At 40.3% G+C, this 20,621-nt stretch overlaps 2 protein-coding genes across 17 annotated transcripts in view; both read right to left on the bottom strand.

Annotated features, from left to right (window-relative positions):
* Positions 1-20,621, bottom strand: part of LOC132395468 (LIM zinc-binding domain-containing Nebulette-like) — a 304,667-nt gene that overhangs the window by 74,029 nt on the left and 210,017 nt on the right. The window lies entirely within an intron of this gene.
* LOC132395466 (nebulette-like) overlaps positions 1-20,621 on the bottom strand; it is a 72,101-nt gene that overhangs the window by 35,199 nt on the left and 16,281 nt on the right. For 12 of the 13 annotated variants that reach the window (XM_059972118.1, XM_059972130.1, XM_059972119.1 and 9 more), the window contains 5 exons: positions 19,934-20,005; positions 19,511-19,615; positions 18,514-18,624; positions 14,559-14,669; positions 3,759-3,860 (listed from right to left, as the gene is read on the bottom strand). In XM_059972118.1, coding sequence (XP_059828101.1) covers positions 3,759-3,860; positions 14,559-14,669; positions 18,514-18,624; positions 19,511-19,540 — 354 coding nt within the window. In that variant the 5' untranslated portion in view covers positions 19,541-19,615; positions 19,934-20,005. Of the gene's footprint in view, positions 1-3,758; positions 3,866-14,558; positions 14,670-18,513; positions 18,625-19,510; positions 19,616-19,933; positions 20,006-20,621 lie in introns of those variants that run through there. The other variant, XM_059972131.1, reaches the window with a different exon arrangement.

Here is a 20,621-nt window from a genome sequence, read left to right as displayed (position 1 = left end):
TGGGGCATTGTTGATTATAAAAGGAAAATAGTGTTGACTGTACCAGCGATACCTCCCTCTCTGTTGTTCTAAACAACTTTTGTGCACACTTCAGGGCATGCAACACAACGCCAACCATGAAAGTTAACCCCTCCAGTTTGAGCAGACGTAAGAAGGACTCCACAGTTAGCTCCCAGAAGATGGCCGGACCAGACAACATCCTAGGTTGAGTACTCAGGGAATGTGCACTTCAGCTCACTGACGTCTTCACGGGCATCATCAAAGTCACTCATCCAAGCTACTGTCAGCTAGGCCACATGTTTCAAATAAGCCACCATCGCCCCGGACCAAATAACTCCACATCTTCAAAACTAAATGACTATTTCCCAGTGGCACTGATATCAATCATGAAGTGTTTTGAACAGCTGATAATATGAAGAACTCCATTCCTGCTACATTGGACAGTCACTGATATGCTTACTAACAGAACCACTCTACAACAGATACCATAGCATCTGGTCCTCACACACCCACAAAACAAGGACATATTTAACAGAATGCCATTTCTGGATTTCCATTTGACACTCAACACTACTGTCCCACAGAACTTGATAAACAAACTTTTCAGTTTAAATACACTACTGTGTAACTGGGTATTGGACTCCCTAATCAACAAAGCTCAGACAGTCACTTTGCACAACTGCTCCACCTTCCCCATCATCCTCAACACAGATGCTCCCCAGAGCTGTGTGCTGAGCCCATTGCTGTACACTCTGCTCACACACGACTGCACGGTCAAACAACTGAGTAATCACTGTCATGTTTGCCAATAACTTGACAGTGCGGGGGCTCATCACCAGCAATGATGAGTAGGCCTACAGAGAGTAGGTAGAAGCATTTGAGGCCTAGTGCGAGGTAAATAACCTCTTCCTCAATGTCAACAAGACAAAGGAGATGGTTAGCATCTTCAGGGAAACTCACACCATTCACACCCCTCTTTACATAGGCACACAGCAATGAAAACTGCAAGTAGTTTCAAGCTCCTTGGGAGTGCACATCTCTGTGCAACATCTCATGGTCCCAGAACACGTTCTACACCATCAAGAAAGCTCACCAATGCCTCTACTTTCTGAGGAGGCTGAAGAGAGCCGGACTATTCACATCTATACTCACATCCTTCTACAGATGTGAAGTACAGAGTGTCCTAACATGCTGCATCACTGCATGGTGCTTAAACTGCACTGCGGCTGACAGCAAAGCTCAATAACATGTTGTTAAAAACTGCTCAAATGCATCACTGGCACCAGCCTACCCACCATCAAAGACATACAGTATATAGAGAAAGGTGCCAGAAAAGATCCAGTAACATCATAAAGGATTCTGGATTCAAAATTCTTTTATGTCATTTCCAATACGCAAGTATAAAGAACAAAATAATTATTATTCTGCTCTGACGAACCACACAAAAACACAATAAGTATACAATAGTAAGAAGAAGAAATGCAATTAATGTAAATACCTAAAATAGCTTACATACGTAGATTGATCCAACCTTAATATATAGGACCAGAATTAGGCCGTTCAGCCCTAGAAGTCTGCTCTGCCATTCCTCATGGCTGACTTATTATCCCTCTCAACCCTATTCTCCGTAATCTTTGATGCACTAATTAATATTGAATCCATCCACCTCTGCCTTAAATGGACCCAATGACTTGGTTTGCACAGCCATTTGTGGCAATGAATTCCACAAATTCACAGCCCTCTAAATAATCTGCTCTAAATGGATTTTGAGGCAGTTCCCTCTGTTCCTACACTTTCCCACTATAGGAAACATCCTCTCCACATCCACTCTATCCAGGCCTTCTAAAATTCAATAAGGTTCAATGAGATCCCCCTCATTCTTCTAAGCTCTAGCGAGTACAGGCCCAGAGCCATCAAAAACTCCTCATGCAGTATGTGAACTCCTTCTTGCCCAGAATCATCTTGTAAACCTTCTCTGATGCCATCACATCTTTTCTTAGATAAGGGGTCCAAAACTGCTCACAATATTCCAAGTGCAGTCTGACCAATACCTTAAAAAGTCTCAGCATTACACTCATGCTTTTGTATTCTAATCTTCTCGAAGTGAACGCTGACATTCATTTTTATTGTATTGTGTATCCATAAATGATGCTAGTGAACTGATCCTGTGGGTAGGATCCTTCATGATGTTTCTGGTCCTTTCCTATTCACCCACCCTGCACATGGCCTGCTTGTTCCACTTCCGTCAGGGGGACACTACATAATATCCAAGCCAGGACCACCAGACTTAAAAACAGTTAGTTTCCATAAGCCGTAAGGCTCATCAACACCTCCACCCAGCCCTCCACTGCTGCCACAACCACTGCTTTATCATTTCCTGTCAGTCACCTTATGTACAGACACTCCTGTGCCTTAGAGTCACTTTACGGACAATCAGTATTGTATATCTATGTAAGCTATCTTATCTATTTATATTTGTTGTGTTTTTTTATTATGTTCTTTACCGTATTGTGTTTTTTTTTACACTGCGTTGGATCCAGGGTAACAATTATTTTGTCTTCCTTTACACTTGTGTACTGGAAATGACATTATGCAATACTGAATGACTTGTTATGATTGTGCACTTCACCGCATAACTTGCACTGCACTTTTCCAGTAACTTTTACACTTCAATCTGCATTGCTACTGTTTTACCTTCATGCACTGTGTAGTGATCTAAATAAACACTATGCAAGACAAGCCTTTCACTACATCTGGTATATGTGACAATAATTTACCAACATCAATATTTTGATTTGTAAGATTACACTTAAACACTAGCAGAATTTACCAATCATTATGTAGTCATTCCCATAGGTAATTAGTTGGAATTACCAAGCAATGTAATGATAGGTTTAAGAATGTCTTCCCAAACTGCAGAAAGGGATGAGCTCCATGCAATGCAATGATGTTAAAGCACAGTTAAAGTTTGAATTTAATGTCTCTCCTTTTCCATTTCCCTATCAGCTGCACTGTTAGTCTTTCCGCTTCTGAGGAAGATATATAGTTCTTGTGAAATGGTATTTCAACCATCCACATAGCGAATATACAGGAAGGCACGACAGTTGATTGGCCTCACAATTTACCTTGTATAGCCCTTGCACCTTACTGTCTATCCACAGTGCACTTCCTCTGTAATTGTAGCACTATTCTGCATTCCCTTTTTGCTTTTCTCTTGTACTACCTCAAATGATCCCTGTGGATGGTTTGCAAAACTTTTTAAATTGTATTTTAAATCATATGTCAACATTAAATCAATTTCAATTTAACATCCTTTTCACCATAGACGATTTGCTGTAAATTCAATTGTACTGAAATGAAAATCTATGTTATTGGTTGAGGTAAAGAAGGTGTAGTACATGTTTCTGATTATCAATTAAAAAAAAGCCTTGCTGCAGTTTTATCAGACCTGATAACACTCTAATAAGTTGGCTTTAACTTTGTGCCAAATCAAAGTATGTACTGGCTTTCAGTTCTGAAGTTATACTGTATCTTAAGCCTGCAGCAATGGTTTTTAGAGAAATCCAAAAGCAAAAATTCAAATTGAAAATCAAAATAGCACAACTCATATAGAATGAATGTTCTTTATAAGTATGTTTTTGTAGTTGATTTTCACCCCAACCATCCCCAAGCTCCACAACAAACTAACATATTCAGTAAATACAAATATTAGAGCAAACACATACAAATCTGAATATTGATCAAAAACGATTGCTTACATTGCTAACCAGCTTGGTAGCTTGTGTTGCTTTTTTGATATCTGGTCTATCAATGATCTCTGTGTAACTGTGAATGGCATCTGCATCCTTCTTGTACAATACCTGTACTTGAAGAAAATAAACGTCTTATTCACACCAGAATCTATACTTTTGTTTCAGAGTTTAATTCAGACTGAAAACAAATTGATAGGACATTATGCACATTTTATATATGACATCATTAAGAACAGTGTGAATGTGCCTCTGAATACATAGGTCCCAAGTTGCACTGTTGATGAAGATGTGTAAGTATTCAAATTTAAATTTGATCTACAGGAGTAATTCTCACATACATCTTCCAGGAAAACTTCAAGTACGTGCATATTAATGCATATTGCATTAGGATGCATACATTCCAAACCCAAAGTAGAACATAAAATACATCTTCTGCAGATGCATCTACATAAACTTCATCATTTGTGATTCTGAACATCAACAAATATCAGAGCACCTGAGATCTGAGAAGGCAGCATTCTCTTTCTGGCATTACTTCCTTTCTGATAAACCAATCAAAGTGGTTGTGTAATCTCAAATTAGGGGCAGTTTAAGCACAACGATATGTCTCAATTTCTACAATGACAAGTATAGAACTCCTGTTTTTACCCTCATCTGCTTTACCATTCATTTCAATTTCCACCAGCTTGTGACAACACACTGTGTGCTCTCACCTCTACCTAAAAGACATGATGTTGGGGTAAATTCTGGTAGTCTAATAAAAGTGCATTTACTCTATTTCTCCGTCTTTAAATATACTTCTACTAATCTGTGTGTAATTGGAGCCTGTAATTCACATTATGATAATGTGATTTTGGATTGACTAAGTGATCTGGCGCTTCTTGCTGCCTCCAAGGAAATTCAGTGGTTGAGAGCGAGGTTGAGATTGGAGGGTGCCAAAAGCAAGACTCCATGATTGGCCCCAATTCTTGACGATCCCGCTGATTAAAGCATCGAGCAAGATTGAAATCAATGAGGATGAGAGCGGAAAGTGAGCAGATGTTCAATGCAGTCTGAAACTTTGAACATCTGGTGCCTGTGTTTGACTGGTCTCCCCTTCCCTCACACTCGATACTGCCGGAGGAAGGTACAGGAGTCTTGGGTTTAATTGGCACAGTTTGTGGATTTGACTCATTTTTAGAGGGCTCTGCAGTTTATGTTATATGTATTTCTGATTTCTCCTCTTTTTAATTGCTATTGTACATGATTTTTGATCTGGGCGGAGTGGCTCTGTGGCCTGCGGTCAATGAATGACACACTAAATTGAATTGAACTAAACTCAACATTCCTAGACTGTTTAAGGGACTCCTCGCTTTGTTGTTTAATATTTTGTATGTCATTTGCTCTTTCTTGACATTTGTGTGATTTGTTTTTTTGTGCATCTGCTATTTGATGTTTTCTCTGAACAGCTTTCATGATGTTTCTTTGTTTCATGGCTGTCTGCTTGAAGAATAATCTCGGGGTTGCATATTGTATGCACACTTTGCTAATAAATGCACTTTGAATCTTTGAATTGTGATTAGCTTTAATTTACACATGGACAATGGATGTAGATATATGCAGATCATGTCCAGCTGTGCAGAATCACATTGTAGCAATGTGCTACACACAGAGCTAGAAATAACGACACGCAGTCTGGAAGTGCAAATTCAGATTCAGTTCATTGTCATTTAGAAACCACAAATGCAATGTTGTTAAAAAATGAGACAACGTTCCTCCAGAATGATATCACAAAAGTACATGACAAAACAGACTACACCAGAAAATCCACATAACGTTTGGCAATCCCCAATCCAGAGTCCAGAGAGGCTGCTGTGTATTAATATCGCGCTACCATCTTAGCCCATTCCCTGGAAAGGAGCTCCAAACCATCAGACAAAACAAAACCAAAATCTAAAGCTACAAGACATGCACAAAACCACATAGTTACAACAGTGCAAACAATAGCATAATTGATCAAAAACAGACCATGGGCACAGTAAAAATAGTCCAAAGATGTTAAAAGACTATAAGTTCAAAAGAGACCACCACACAGTCTCCACAAGTCCCTAGGGTCCCGATAGACTCGCCATCCCACGCAGGCAGCTGAAGGGAATTCCCCCACTATGGACGTCCACGGCGCTGCCCGACTCAGCCTCGCAGACACAGCACACAATGAAAGCTCAGTCGAACCCAGCCCCGCAGACACAGCACACAGTGAAAACACTCCAGACTAGTTTATTCAAACTTCACGGCACTGGCTTTTATGCAGTTCCGTTCCCACCCTCTCCGGGTGGAAATGACGTCAGAGGTGCATTACAAAAGTCTCTTCCCGCGTGCAGGCTTTCTCCCCTTGCTGGTGAAGAAGGCCCAGCGCCATTTTGGGGCTGGCCTCTCTGCTGACGTGCGCGCCATTTTGTGAGCTGGTTCGCCTGTGTAGAAAGTGGGTCGCCACATAACCCCCCCCCCCCAGAACCGGCGATACAACCCCCAATGTCCACAATCTGGATCAGTCTCTGTTTAGGAGGTCTGCCTCTGCGCTGCGGTGCCTGAACCTCGACCGGTTGCGCCAAGTCCACATGGGCTGGTTTGAGTCGGTCCACCGTGAAAACCTCCTCTTTCCCCCTAATGTCCAGAACGTATGTGGACCCGTTGTTCCTGATCACCTTGAACGGCCCCTCGTACAGCCACTGTAGCGGAGCCCAGTGTGCGCCCCTTCGTACAAATACAAACTTACGGTTCTGTTGGTCTTTGGGTACTCAGGTCGGGATCTGTCCGTGCTGTGAAGTCGGTATGAGGGTCAGGTTGCCCAGCCTTTCGTGTAGTCTGTCCAGGACTGCTGCAGGTTCTTCCTCTTGCCCCCTTGGGGCTCTCCTGGCACGAACAGGGGCGCACCATACACAAGTTTGGCCGACGAGGCTTGCAGATCCTCTTTTGGCACTGTGTGGATTCCAAGCAGGACCCAGGGAAGCTCATCCACCCAGTTAGGCCCTCTCAGGCGGGCCATGAGAGCCGACTTCAAGTGACGGTTCCACCAGTCCGTTTGACTGTGGGTGGTAGGCAGTTGTGTGGTGTAGCTGCGTTCCCAACAGGCTGGCCACAGCTGACCACAGGCTGGAGGTGAACTGGGTGTCTCTGTCGGAGGTAATGTGGGCTGGTATCCTGAAGCGTGCTACCCAGGTTGCAATCAGCGCTCGGGCGCAGGAATCGGTGGTGGTGATTGTAAGCGGGACCGCCTCTGGCCATCTCGTGAACCAGTCTACCATACTTAGGAGGTACCACACTCCTCGCGACACTGGCAGGGGCCCCACGATATCCACATGAATGTGGTCCAGCGGGTGGGTTTGAACTGCTGCGGCGGGGCTTTAGTGTGCCACTGCACCTTGGCTGTTTGGCACTGCGTGCACGTTTTGGCCCATTCACTGACCTGCTTGCGAAGTCCGTGCCATGCAAACTTCCCAACGCCATTCGGCTCTACAATTCAACCACCAGGGGCAAGACATGTTAAAGTGCCGGGGTTAGGACTGAGCTTAAGTTACAACTCAATGCACTTTATTAATCTATTTAAGAACTTTTTAAAAGCTATTTATTAATGCTTTTTGGGAGGGTGATTTTAGATGCATATCATATTTATACTGAGTTAAATACTGTATATAATTAGTTTTTCTACAATAAGCGTATGGGACACTGGAAAAATGTTGAATTTCCCCTTGGGGATGAATAAAGTATCTATCTATCTATCTGTCACAGGGTAGTGGTCTGGAGTTGTAGCCTCGTTCAGTCTGCGGTAGTCGCTGCATGGTCTCCAGCCCCCCCAGCTGCTTTGGGCCCCATGTGCAGGGGGAGGCCCATGGGCTGTCGGACCACAGTACAATCCCTAATTCCTCCATCCTCTTGAACTCCTCCTTCATCAGGCAGAGCTTGTCCAGGGGGGGATCCTTCATACGCGGGTGTGGAGGGGTCCCTGGGTCAGAATGTGGTGCTGAACTGCGATGCCAGAATTGATGGAAAGTCCGCCAGGATTCTGGTGAATTCGTTGTCCGACAGCGTGATGGAGTCCAGGTGTGGGGCCGGCAACTTGGCTTCACCCAGGGGGAACGTCTGTAAAGTCTTGGCATGGACCAGTCTTTTCCCTTGCAAGTCGACCGGCAGGCTGTGAGCTCGCAAGAAGTCCACCCCCACGAGTGGTTGGGCCACGGCGGCCAGTGTGAAGTCCCACGTGTACCGGCTGGCGCCAAACTGCAGCTGCACTGTGCAGATGCCGTAGGTCTGTATCGTGCTGCCATTTGCGGCCCTCAGGGTGGGTCCTGGCTTCCTGTTGCGGGTGTCATACCACGTCGGGGGTAAGACGCTGATTTCTGCTCCGGTGTCGACCAAGAAGCGGCGTCCCGACTGTTTGTCCCAGATGTACAAGAGGCTGTCCTGGTGGCCATTCGCAGTAGCCATTAGCAGCAGCTGGCCCTGGCGTTTCCCAGGAACTTGCAGGGCAAGCGACAACGGCAGGCTTCTGTAACCCACCACTTGTAGTAGAAACACCACTGTTCATTGGCCTCCTCACTCCTGCCTCTGGGTTGTGTGCGCTCCTTTGCCGGGTCTGGTCTGGCCTGCAGTTGGGCGCGTGGCTTGATAATCTGACCGACGGACGCCCCACTCTCCCTCTTGCTTTCCACAGCACGTCTGCCCGGGCCGCCATCTTCCAGGGGGTCGCTGAAATCTGCATCAACCAGCAGCAGATGTATGTCCTCGGGCAGTTGCTCTAGGAACACCTGCTCAAACATAAGGCAGGGCTTGTGTCCTTCAGACAGGGCCAGCATCTCGTTCATTAATGCTGATGGAGGCCTGTCTCCCAAACTGTCCAGCTGCAGAAGGTGGGCACCTCGCTCACGCCGTGAGAGGCCAAAGGTCCCTATGAGCAGCGGTCTGAATGCTGCATATTTGCCTTCTTCCGGGGGTGACTGTATGAAATACTCAGCCTGGGCGAGATATCTCCTGGTCAAAGGAGCTCACCATGTAATAGTAACATGTGGAATCAGAAGATATCTGCAACTGGGCTTCTGCTTGGTCAAACCACACACGTGGTCGCAGCATCCAGAACATTGGTAGTTTTAGCAAAACTGCATGAACAGATGAAGAGTTGATCATCTTTGGTCCAAATCCTGTTTGGACCGTCGGGGTCACCAATGTAGCGATATGCAGATCACTACATGATCACTTTTGCAGATCATGTCCAGCTGTGCAGAATCACATTGTAGCAATGTGCTACACACAGAGCCAGAAATAATGACACGCAGTCTGTAAGTTGCACTCCAGACTAGTTTATTCAAACTTCGCAGCACTGGATTTTACACAGTTCCATTCCCACCCTCTTCGGGAGGAAATGACGTCAGAGGTGCATTACAAAAGTCTCTTCCCCTTGCTGGTGAAGAAGAAGGCCCAGCGCCATTTTGGGACTGGCCTCTCTGCCGACGTGCGCGCCATTTTGTGAGCCGGTTCGCTTGCGTAGAAAGTGGATTGCCACAACATAATGAAAATTCAAACCAGATTGAAATAAGAAGTTGAGATTTAAATGATTACTGCATGATTTGATGCAGAATGAGTTGACAATAGGATGAATATTCAGATGCCAAAATTCAACTGTCTCCATCATGCAGGAATTGTAGGAATGAAAACACAAAGACTTAAACAATTTGTTACTCCTCTCTGTACATTGTGGTGCATAGGGTGGCAACCTTGCCGTTTCTTTAGCATTTTTATGAGGCCGAGTTGATAGCTCAGTGCTCAACCCCGCATGGATGGAAACTGTGCAAGGAACTAATGGATTTGAACCCAGGACCTCTTGCCTCAAATTCTGGTGCTGATGCCACTACACCACTGGCTGGCTTTAAACAATGAAGCGGGATAAAAATGTGAATTGGAATAGCAAAATATGAACAAGATGGGGAATGAGACAGGAAATGTTATATAGGTGGCAGAAGATGTTAAGACATTGAGTTGGAAGCTACATGGACTTTGAACTGAGTAGACTGATGAGATCAATGGTTCTTCTTTAGCATGCATTCATAGGTGAGTTAGCTAATCGTGAGGAGGACAAGAAACATGCAAAGGGACAAAATAAGTGGGCAAAAAGTTTGCAGATAGAGTATAATAGGGAAATATGAGATTATGGATACAGAAAGGGTGAATGAGAAAGTTAATTATTATTTAATGGGGTGAGACTACAACACATTGTGGTACAAAGAGAGCTGGAAGTCCTTGCGTGTGAAACATCAAGAGAAGAGCATGCACACAGAGCAAGTAACGAAGAAGGCAAATGGAATGTTAGACATTAGTGCAAAAGGTATAGAGGATAACAAGTTGATACAAGATTACAAGGACCTGTTGAAACTATATGTGAAGTACTGCACACAATTTATGTCTGCATATTTATGAAAGGATGGACTTGCATTGGAGGCAGCAGAGATACTTTACCAGGATGATACTTGGGCCAAAGAGGATTTTTAAGATGGAGAAAAGAAGACAATTCTTCTCTCAGAGTCATAAATCTTTGGAATTTTCTAATCAGACAGCTGTGGAGTGGAGTCATTGAATTTATTCAAGGCTGTGATTGGCAGTAACTTGATGGGGTATTGGAGACCGAGAGTAAATTAAGGTACTGAGGTCATGATCGGATCAGCCACGATCTTATTGAATGTCAGAATGCGCTTGAGGGTCAATTAGCTTACCTCTTTTCCTAGTTTTTATATCCTTTTGTTGAATCGCAGGCTTTTTGTGAAGAACAAAGGAATTTACCCAGCTTTCCTGTTCAAAAGCACCATCACTCAAGCATTGCTTAATGGAGGTATATATACAACACAAACCTAAATATAATTATTTTCAAAAATTAAATAGTTTGATTTGGAATTCCATAGCTGTTTATTGTGTAGACAACCATTTTAAAATATAATAACTAAAGTTAACAATTACTGCTTCATTACCCTGTGTATTGTGATAATTCCTCACGTATATACTATATATGCAATGAGAAAATGGAATAAAAAGAAAATAGAAAATTCTCTGGTCAACACCATGTTAAAAAATGCTTTACATATAAAATAACAGTTGTAGATGATATATTTCATGTTAGGTTTGCAGCAACTCTTTAGGGAGAATATTTTTATCTTAAAGAAATTAGGGCAGATTTGCCATAGAAAAATGGGGAATAAGATACCAGATTCTGAGGACGGCCTTTTTAAATTTAGTTTATATTCTTTTGAGGTTATCTGAAGTTAAATTATGTATTTAAATGATAAATCAGATGGGACTAGCTCACTAAGCAACTCAGTCAGCATGGATAAGTTGGACTAAAGGACTGAATTTCATTGTGTAAGACTAATACAAAAAGTTATACAGTACAAGAGTCTGGTTTGTTAGATGAATTCAGTAAAAAAAAGAGCCAAAATCTTAAGTAATAGCTTTGTCAATTAAAAGCAAATTGTGTACCTTTTTTCCCCCACACATATAAGACCCTAGTGAATCAAATGACTGCTTCAAAGTGGAAATCAATGGTTTTCTGACTACAAACTTATTAGCAATTAGAATTGCTATAGATTGCTATAGTTATATAGGACAGATTTTAAATAGAAGTCACCACTAACAAACATTATATAAAAAAGTCTCAGTGGGCATTGTTGCAGTTAGGATTTTAGTCACAGAATAATGTAACATAGCAGACCACATGTCCAACACGTATTTGGAAGAGTTACCCAGTTAAGCTCAGTGTTCCTCATAGAATTGCAATATTTTCCAAAGCCTCCTTTACTGAGAAGGCTAACAGAAAAGAGAGGAGACAATGCAGGAGTTGACACAAATGTAACATCATCAACTTTATGGAATGCTATTCCTTCTAAGTTTAGAGCAATTACAATCTATAAATACATCTATTTGGTCAATAATGCTTGGGGCTCAAGGGAAAGAGGCATCAGTGAATAGAAGCTTTTTCTTGTAGTCGGTATGCTACATAGAATGATACACACTCTAAAAATTCAATTGCATAACACTGATATTTTAAACATTATGTAATTGAAAGTCAAAATTTTCCACAAGTGAAGCATAAAGCAACAACTTTCTCATCATTTTGCATCTATTGGAAAAATTGACTGGACAATCCTTGACATGAGACAGGGACACACCTAATTAGGTCAGTGCCTGTGCAATATTCATTTGGAAGACCAACATCTCAGTCTCAAGAAAGCCTCCTGAAACACCAAACAGCAATTCCCCAACACCTCTTTCCAAATAGTCTCCTGGCTTCCAGTCCCTCCTATCACTGCACAACAGAACCAGTTCCCACAATCTTCCCCCATCAGTGCTGTAAATCCGTCAGTTACTCCATTCCCCTAACAGTGTTACAGAAGTCACAGTCCTTCCCTACCCACCCTCAATACCATCAAAACAAAACAGTGCTGATGAACAACACACACGAAATGCTGGTGGAACACAGCAGGCCAGGCAACATCTATAAGGAGAAGCACTGTCGACGTTTCGGGTTGAGACCCTTCGTCAGGACTTGTGGACTTGTAGTATTGACGAAGGGTCTCGGCCCAAAATGTTGACAGTGCTTCTCCTTATAGATGCTGCCTGGCCTGCTGTGTTCCACCAGCATTTTGTCTGTGTTGTTTGAATTTCCAGCATCTGCAGATTTCCTCGTGAGTGCTGATGAAGATTCTAACTCCTCCCTCTCCCCAGCTCAGTCCTGGAGAATTCTTAAATATTATTAACACACATTGTAACATCTTCTACCCATCTTGTTGTAGACCACACACCAACCAATTTAGCCCTCTGGCTGACCTCTCACAATACCCAATTTATTGTCCCACCTCTGCTATATTATCCTAGAATTTCTATTCTATGAGGTCTGTTCCAGTGGAGCCATTAATTAGAAATTTATTTATGTTGTACATTTGGTTCAGTTGCATACATGTTCAAACATCAACAATCAATATTCTGCCAGGTAAGTCATATTAAGCTTCTTTGCTGTGTGATGTATTGCTAATGTACAATCTGTGTAATATGGTACAGTGCCTGTAATGTACTGTTCCCCAGTTCTAATTATGAGTCTGAGAACAAAAACATTCATTGCTTCTCTTTGTCTAGCTTAAGTTTTTAAAACATCTTGCTTTTTTATTTAAAATCTTCAGTATCTGCTTTTTTATTTTTATTTTTTTCTGAAAGTGAGTACATAAAATCAACTGTAATAGCTGTATCTGTATGTTACATTCCATTTGTGAATAATCAGGAAAGCTGACAGAAGACGTGTTTTTCCACTTCATCTTTCATCACTGGAAGCAGCTGCAACATGCATTACAATTTGTCTCTCAAGTGCAGGATTATTGCATTGTGGAGGATCTAAAACTGGAATTATTAAAATAAACTGAAGGTTAACTTAATTAATTTAGAAGTGTGAATAGCAAACATCTAGCAAACAATCAAAAGCCTTCAGCTGTCCCACCAAACATAACACCCACATAATGAATGGATGTATTGCCTTAAATAATCATATTGGATTGCTTAGTCCCAATGCTAAGCAGAAGAAAATCTGGCTCGGTATAAACTTTCATCCAGATGTACTAATGAGAAAAATGTGAAGGTGACATTTTGGTATTATTGATTCTGAGCACATTAAGCCTCTGAACTTAAAGGCCAATGTTCATGACATGAACTATTTATCAGACTTCAGCATTCCTTAAATAATCAGTGTGAAACAGTCAGTGAGCCATAAAAGCAAGACTGTAAGCAAGATCTCATCTACATACTGGGTCTTTTTGACGTTTGCAAACTACCTTCTGATTATATTCAAAAAACATTGTTTTATTGACATCCACAACCTCGTCACCATTATGAGAAGTTCCAATGCACAAAATGGTCAATTACATTATAGCAAAATTAATTCATTAGATGTGAGATGCTTTCAGTTAAAATTGGCCTAAAAATTTGGGTGTGCAGCATTCTTTCCGAAAACCATGCATGTGAAAAATCCACCTTTGCTGAGTGGAACATGATGAGCAGTGAACTGCTCCAGGAATCCAACCACATGAAGGTGGTGAATTCATTGTCACACATCCAACAAGATTTATGTTAAACATGCACCAACTAATATAATTCCACTTACAGCCTTTGAAACATTGCCAAGGAAATTATTTCTTTCCTTGGATGGGATATTAAAAATTGAACACCAACTATTCTGAAAGTTCTGAATGGTGCTGAAGATTCCTCCCTGGAAATTCACCTTTGATCAATAGTGTAACATGTGCTATCTTATGAATAGCACAATTTACTTTGTCTGAAATTCAGTACTATGAATTCTCATAAAAGTTCATTTCAGAGATAGAGTGCTATTGAAGTAATTCACAAGTACAGCACATATAATGAACTTCTTAACAATTAAGCACAAAAATATACCACCAGCTTAACCAACGTTCTTCCCGTAACCAATTTCATCATCCAAAACAGATTGCGTGCAACTTTGCTATAAAACAAGTGTGCAAGGAAACATGCAACAAGGTACAGATGCAATGACACAGCCTGCTTGTCAATCATCACTTGGTCACTACAAATGCAGCTTGGCCCATTGAGCTCATCCAGCAGTTAATTTTGTTCCAGATTCCAGCATCTGAAGTCTCCTGTGTCTTCAGATATAACTTTCTAATTTTTGTAACTAAGAAACTGGAACTACTCCTATTTATGATGAAATAATGCTGGAGAAACATATGAACATTCCTTAACAGCGATAAAAACAGACATATAACTTACATCACTTTGACGTTTATGGACTTCCATTGCATGTTTAACATCTGGCAGCACCTTCATATTGGAATAATCTGATTTTCCCTTCTCTGCATCATATTTTTGCTTATATTGCTTCTAATAAAATGAAAAATAAAGACTATATTAACATTTTAGATATTTATAACACAGCAATCATGATTGCATTAAAAATCATTTATTTCCATTTCATGTATTTTAAGATCACATTCAGCATGCAACCAAGTTGCAGATACATCATAGGTGAACAGTTGGAGAGACTAAGAAAGTGAAGATCAGGACATGCAAGTCTAATAGTAAGAACAGGCAGGGCTAACTTAACTAACATGAACATTAAATACATCATACTAGACCTTGTACTGGGAAATGAGCCTAGCTAGCTGAAGTTTCAATTGGCAAGCATCTTGGGAACAGTGATCATAATTCCAAAAACTTTGAGATATTATGCATAAAGTAAGACAGGTCCATGGTGAAAGTGCAAAATTGCAAAAAGCTAATTACAACAGTATCAGGCAGGAATTGGAAAGGGTAGATTGGAATCAGCTACTTTAGGTCAATCTACCTACGACAGTTCATTAGAGTTCAGAGCCAATCTGCTCTTGTGCGGGTGAAGCACAAGGATAACAAGGTTTGGGAACCTTGGATGACAAAGTTTACTCAAAACAAAAAGGAAAGCAAATGTAAGATATCAGAAGCTAAGACTGAAGGACCATTAAGGAAGCAGGAAAAAAAGTACACAAGAAACTAGCGGGATTAAAAGGGTTCATGTCATGTCCTTGGCGAGTAGAGGAATCTTGGCTGAGAACTTTGTATCTTCTTTAGCCAGAGGTGCAGTGTCAGAAGACTGGAGAATAACCAATTTTGTTAATTTATTTAAGTAGGGTAGTAAGGACAAATCAGGAACTACCAGCTGGTGAGCTTTACATCAGTAGTAAGGAAATTATTAGATAAAACTCTTAAGGACAGGATATACTCCCATTTTGAAAAAATCACATGAACTTATTAAGTAATATCAGCATAGCTTTGTGCGGGGGAGGTCCTGTTTCACAAATTCAAGTGAATGTTTTGAGGGAGTAACAAAGATGACTGACAAGAGTAGAGCAGTGAATGTTGTCTATATGGATTTCAAAATAAACATTTGACAAGGTCCCTCATGGGAGGCTGATCCAAAAGATTAAAGTTGGTTACAATCTGTCTTGGCTGTAGAAGACAGAGGGTAGTAGTGGACCTCTATAACCTATGGAGTTTCACAAGAATCAGTGCTGACACCTAATTATTTGTGATCTATATAAATGATCTGGATCAAAATGTAGGTGATCTGACTAGCAAGTTTGCAGACAACGTGAAAGCTGAAGAAGTTGTGGGAAAATTGTTAAAGGATAAGCAGGGTACAGTTTGGATGGAAATATCATCAGAGAAATGGTGGCTGGAGATTAATCTAGACAAGTGTGAGGTGTTACATTTTCAGAAGAAAGTTTACAATAAATGGCTGGGACTGCTGGCAGGGAAGATACTAGATGCAGAGACAATAGCAGCATTTGGATAGACCCATTAACTGGCAAGGCCCACGTGCAGGAAAATAGGAGTAGCTAGATAGGCATCATGATTGGTGCTGTGGTGGTAGGCTTTTGGGCCTGACCCTGTGCTGTACTTTCCCATGTCCTGTGTCTGAAATATTAACTTTATCTCACTGCCAGTGCAGCTTGAGCTGCTTGGTACTGTATTTCCTGCATTTTCCTGTTTATCTTTTACATTTCTGGTACCTGTAATATAATGCTTTGATGCAAAAGCATACGCCCTGTTTGTTAACATCCAAGATACATCACTTCCAGCTCACATTTTCAACAGATTGCAAAACAAAATATATTAAATAGGTAAGGGGCATGTTATTATTATATGAACATTTGTTAAAAAGCAGCTCCTGAAATAACCTGATGTGAGGATTTCCTCTACATTCCTCTTGCCTGAATGTTTACCTATCACATAAATCTTAATTTTGTGATGTAGAATAATTAAGTTTTTCTTCTGCCTTTTGAATATTGTAACTTGAAGGTTTTCTACAGTGTTCCAATCTTAGATTCTTCACTGTTTAATATTTATCTTTGGTTTGTCAAACTGCAGAAAACAACCCTCCCAAATTGACAGAACCCATGACTACACAGCAGTACCATGTCTTAGTGAGAGTTTATAAACTTGGGTCTTCGATTGCACCAATTTTGAATTTTTGCTCCTACATCCCCACCCCCATATTCCCCCCTCCCCACCCCAACTCAGTTACTGTATTGCTGTACATTTACTCCATGCTGTACATGGAGATGTTACTGCAAGTCTTATTCCCTTACACCATGTGAGGATGCTATTTGGCTTGTCCAGTCTATGCTCATGTATAGTAAGCATCTCTTACTATCTTTCCTTTCAGTTAGTCCAGACAAACGGTCTCGGCCCGAAACGTCGACAGCGCTTCTCCCTATAGATGCTGCCTGGCCTGCTGTGTTACACCAGCATTTTGTGTATGTTTCTCCTATTCTCTACCAGCCAATCAAATTAACCTAACAAATGCTTCTTTTCCCAGAAAAACGGCGGTAAAATTTTTGTGAATGATATAATGCGAAAATCACAATGATGATTTTTTAACAGTTTTCACTGATTTCATTTATTTTGGGCACCAGTTCCTACACAACCACCAAGAAAAAGTTTAAATCTATTCTTCAAGAATATATCAGGAAAATTTTGGTTAAGTCATTGTTTCTCTCTGCAGATGTATTGCAAAGTTACCAAGTATTTCCAATGTTTTTTCTTTTTCTTTCTATTATCTCACTCCAATTATTGTTACTCTCAGGAATTTTAACACATAAAGTACTAGAAACAGTTTGCACAATGGTGCTTTCTGTATACAATGCCATAAGGATGGCGAGTGGCTACCAATTTCAATTCACCTGCAAATTTCCATTCTGACGTGTCTATCCATGACCTCCACTTGCGCTACAATGAGGCTACTCTCAGGGTAGAGGAGCAACACCTCATATTCTGTTTAAATAGCCTCCAACCTAATTGCATGAACATTGATTTCTCTACTTCTGACAATTTCTTCCCCTTCCTTCCTTTTCTTTTCCCATTCCCCATTCTGGTTACCCACTCTCCCTTCTCTGGTCCTCACCCGCCACTCACTTCCCTCTGGTTCTCCTCCTTCTCTTTCGTCCGTGGTCCAGAGCCCTCTCCTATCAAATTCCTTCTTCTTTAGCCCTTTACCTCGTCCACCTATCACCTCTTAGCTTTTTAGTCCACCCTGCCTGACCCACCCATCCACTCTCACCTATCACCTGCCAGTTTGGACTCCTTCCCTTCCCCTATCTTCTTATTCTGACTTCTGCCCCTTCAGTTCTAGTCCTGATGAAGGGTCTTGGCCTGAAACATTGACTATTTAATTCCCCTGACCTGCTGAGTTCCTCCAACGTTTTGTGTGTCTTCCTCATGCTGAATCTATTGTGAAGGCACAATTCCTTTAAGGCAATTGAAACATATTTCTGTTACGTTACAATTTCCAAAATGATGCAAGACATTTTAGGTTCAGATAACACAAAATGGGTATGCACAACCTGTATTTCAATCAGAAATAAGAAGGATTCTTCCTCTGGCTATTGATGCTTAAAGCACACCAAAATTCTGACCAACAATTATATTCAACATCCATATTCAGTGTCATTAATCAATTACAATGCACAGTGGCTAAAACAAGCAGCTGATAATCATGAATGAGGACAATGTGTCTAGCAAATATTTTGAATTACAATGTTGCGAGCAACCATAGATATAAAGGATTTGTTTTACGATTCTGATGATGATTTAGACATTAGTATTAGTACATCTCCACTTCTCGTGATGCTGAATTAAGATTTTTTTTAAGATAAAATGAGTACTTAGCAAGGGATTATTATTATCATACCTTACTCTGAACCTGAGAAACTTCTTTAGCAAATACAGTTTCGATAGTGGCGGGCATCTGAGCATACAAACACTTAGAACTTTCCTTTTTCACACGTTCCTTGTATTTGGTCTGCAAGTACAAAACAGACTGTTGTGCAACTGAAAATAAAGTTTAATACAGATCAACCCAAATGTAAAGTATCAGAGGGAAATTAACAGACAGAGTTATTTCTAGAAAACTGTTGTCAGAAATTTTGCATGAATTAATTTATTTTCATGAAATTCTCTATGACAGAAAGTGAATAATTTAATTAGAGCAGAAACAATGCTTTTTTCATCAGAATTATTAATTTTATCAAAGTTTGTATTTTTTGAAAATGATTTTTGCTTTTCCAGCTTATCATCCTTTTTCAAAAATGATTTTACATCCATACATATTTCAAGTGCTATTTGGAAATTATATTTCCACAGCATGGCAGCATAGCAATAAGCATAATGCTTTACAGCACCAGTAATCGAGGTTCAATTCTGTGACAAAGCTAATTTTTAAATCTTTAACCCAAAGGAAGCGCTGTTAAATACTCCATTTGTAGGTGAACCATTTCAGGGTTTGAACAGCAAGTTCCATGTTTAAGGGTTGCTTGTGAATCACTTTTCCAACTAGACCGTCAAGCCAGTGGGCAGACTGGCCACTTTTCTCAATAGCCAGAAACATAGATTGTTAATCCAAATTCCTCTGGATCAAAAGTCAAATTTCCATGGATATATGATAGGTAGGTGCCACTGTCATATGCTTCTGTAGTGAGACTGGTCAATCTCACGCAAATTAGCTCCTTCTCACTGCCCACAAACTGTAACAGGATCACCATTAGAAGGTATCACATACTGGAATCCTATATCATGCACGTGTTTTTCTTAATCCAGCATAAATCTATTAAGTTACCTTAAGTACCAGCAATTTAAACATACATGTCGTTATCTTGCATTAATTTATAATGAAATATCACATGGCTTACCTCTGACATAAGAATATTTGCATTTTTCATACATTGTTGATGAGGTGTATCTGGCACAAATGTATACTTTCCTTTTGACTTTATGTAGTGTTCTTTGTATTTAATCTAAAAAGAAATATGTCAATAGAATCTCCAAAGTCACTCACAGCCTTTACAGAGATCTATTTTAACAGATGCACGATCCCATTCACCTTGCAAATTATTCCACTTGTTACATTTACTATTAATAAAATCTAAGATTGAAAATTTTATACAGAATATTAAAAGGTATCTAAACAATGTGAAACCATTTCAATAACCATCTTGGCTTTTGTTATACAAAGTGGAAGTTGGATGCTTGAGGTTAAGATTAATATCATGTCTAATTAACAATGATAATTCTGTTTACTAACACAAGACAGTGCTTCAATGTTATTTACTTACATCACTTATCTGGTCACTACATTTCTGGGCAAATTCAATACTCCTGTCTTTCACAATAGGTCTACTAAGTGCCTGAGGAAAACAAACAAAACATACTAGTTTTCTTTTCCTTGAATAATTATTAAAATCTAATAGAACATATCTTAAAATATTTTCAACCTCTTCAAGTTGCTCCTCTTTGCCTTCATCAGTGGAGTTAAGAACTCTCATTTTTTAAAAAAAATAACTGAATTAAAAAGAACAAAACTCTTCCACAAATGCTTCAGTAGCTGCAACTGTTTTTCAACTTCTATTCCAACATCCACTACATGGAGGATGGTTTAAGAGCACATCCTAATTTAGCAAGCACTTGATGCATTCATGGTCTTTATCTCAAGAATTTAACAGAGTGATTACAAAAGCTTGCCATACAACTACAGTGTCATATTCCTCTTTGGAAATAATAACCTTAAAAAGTTTAACTTACATTTTCATCTTGTACTTATACACTACAGGCATAACATAAAAAATTAATTTGCAAGATTTAATTAAGTTTGCAAAGATGGAATAAAAGTTATAATTTATTTCTTGCTTACAAAGTAAAACTGCGCAGGAATTTCATTACTTTGGTACAAGTGTTGTTCTGTGCAGAGCTTTATCCACAGTGGGTCTGATAATGTGTCCAAAGTGGAAGACAGAAGTATGCTCA

Source organism: Hypanus sabinus, chromosome 6 (genome assembly GCF_030144855.1).
Source record: "Hypanus sabinus isolate sHypSab1 chromosome 6, sHypSab1.hap1, whole genome shotgun sequence".
Classification (NCBI taxonomy): Eukaryota; Metazoa; Chordata; class Chondrichthyes; order Myliobatiformes; family Dasyatidae; genus Hypanus; species Hypanus sabinus.
Note: the sequence above shows the minus strand (reverse complement) of the source record. Positions and strands in the feature narration are given on the sequence as shown.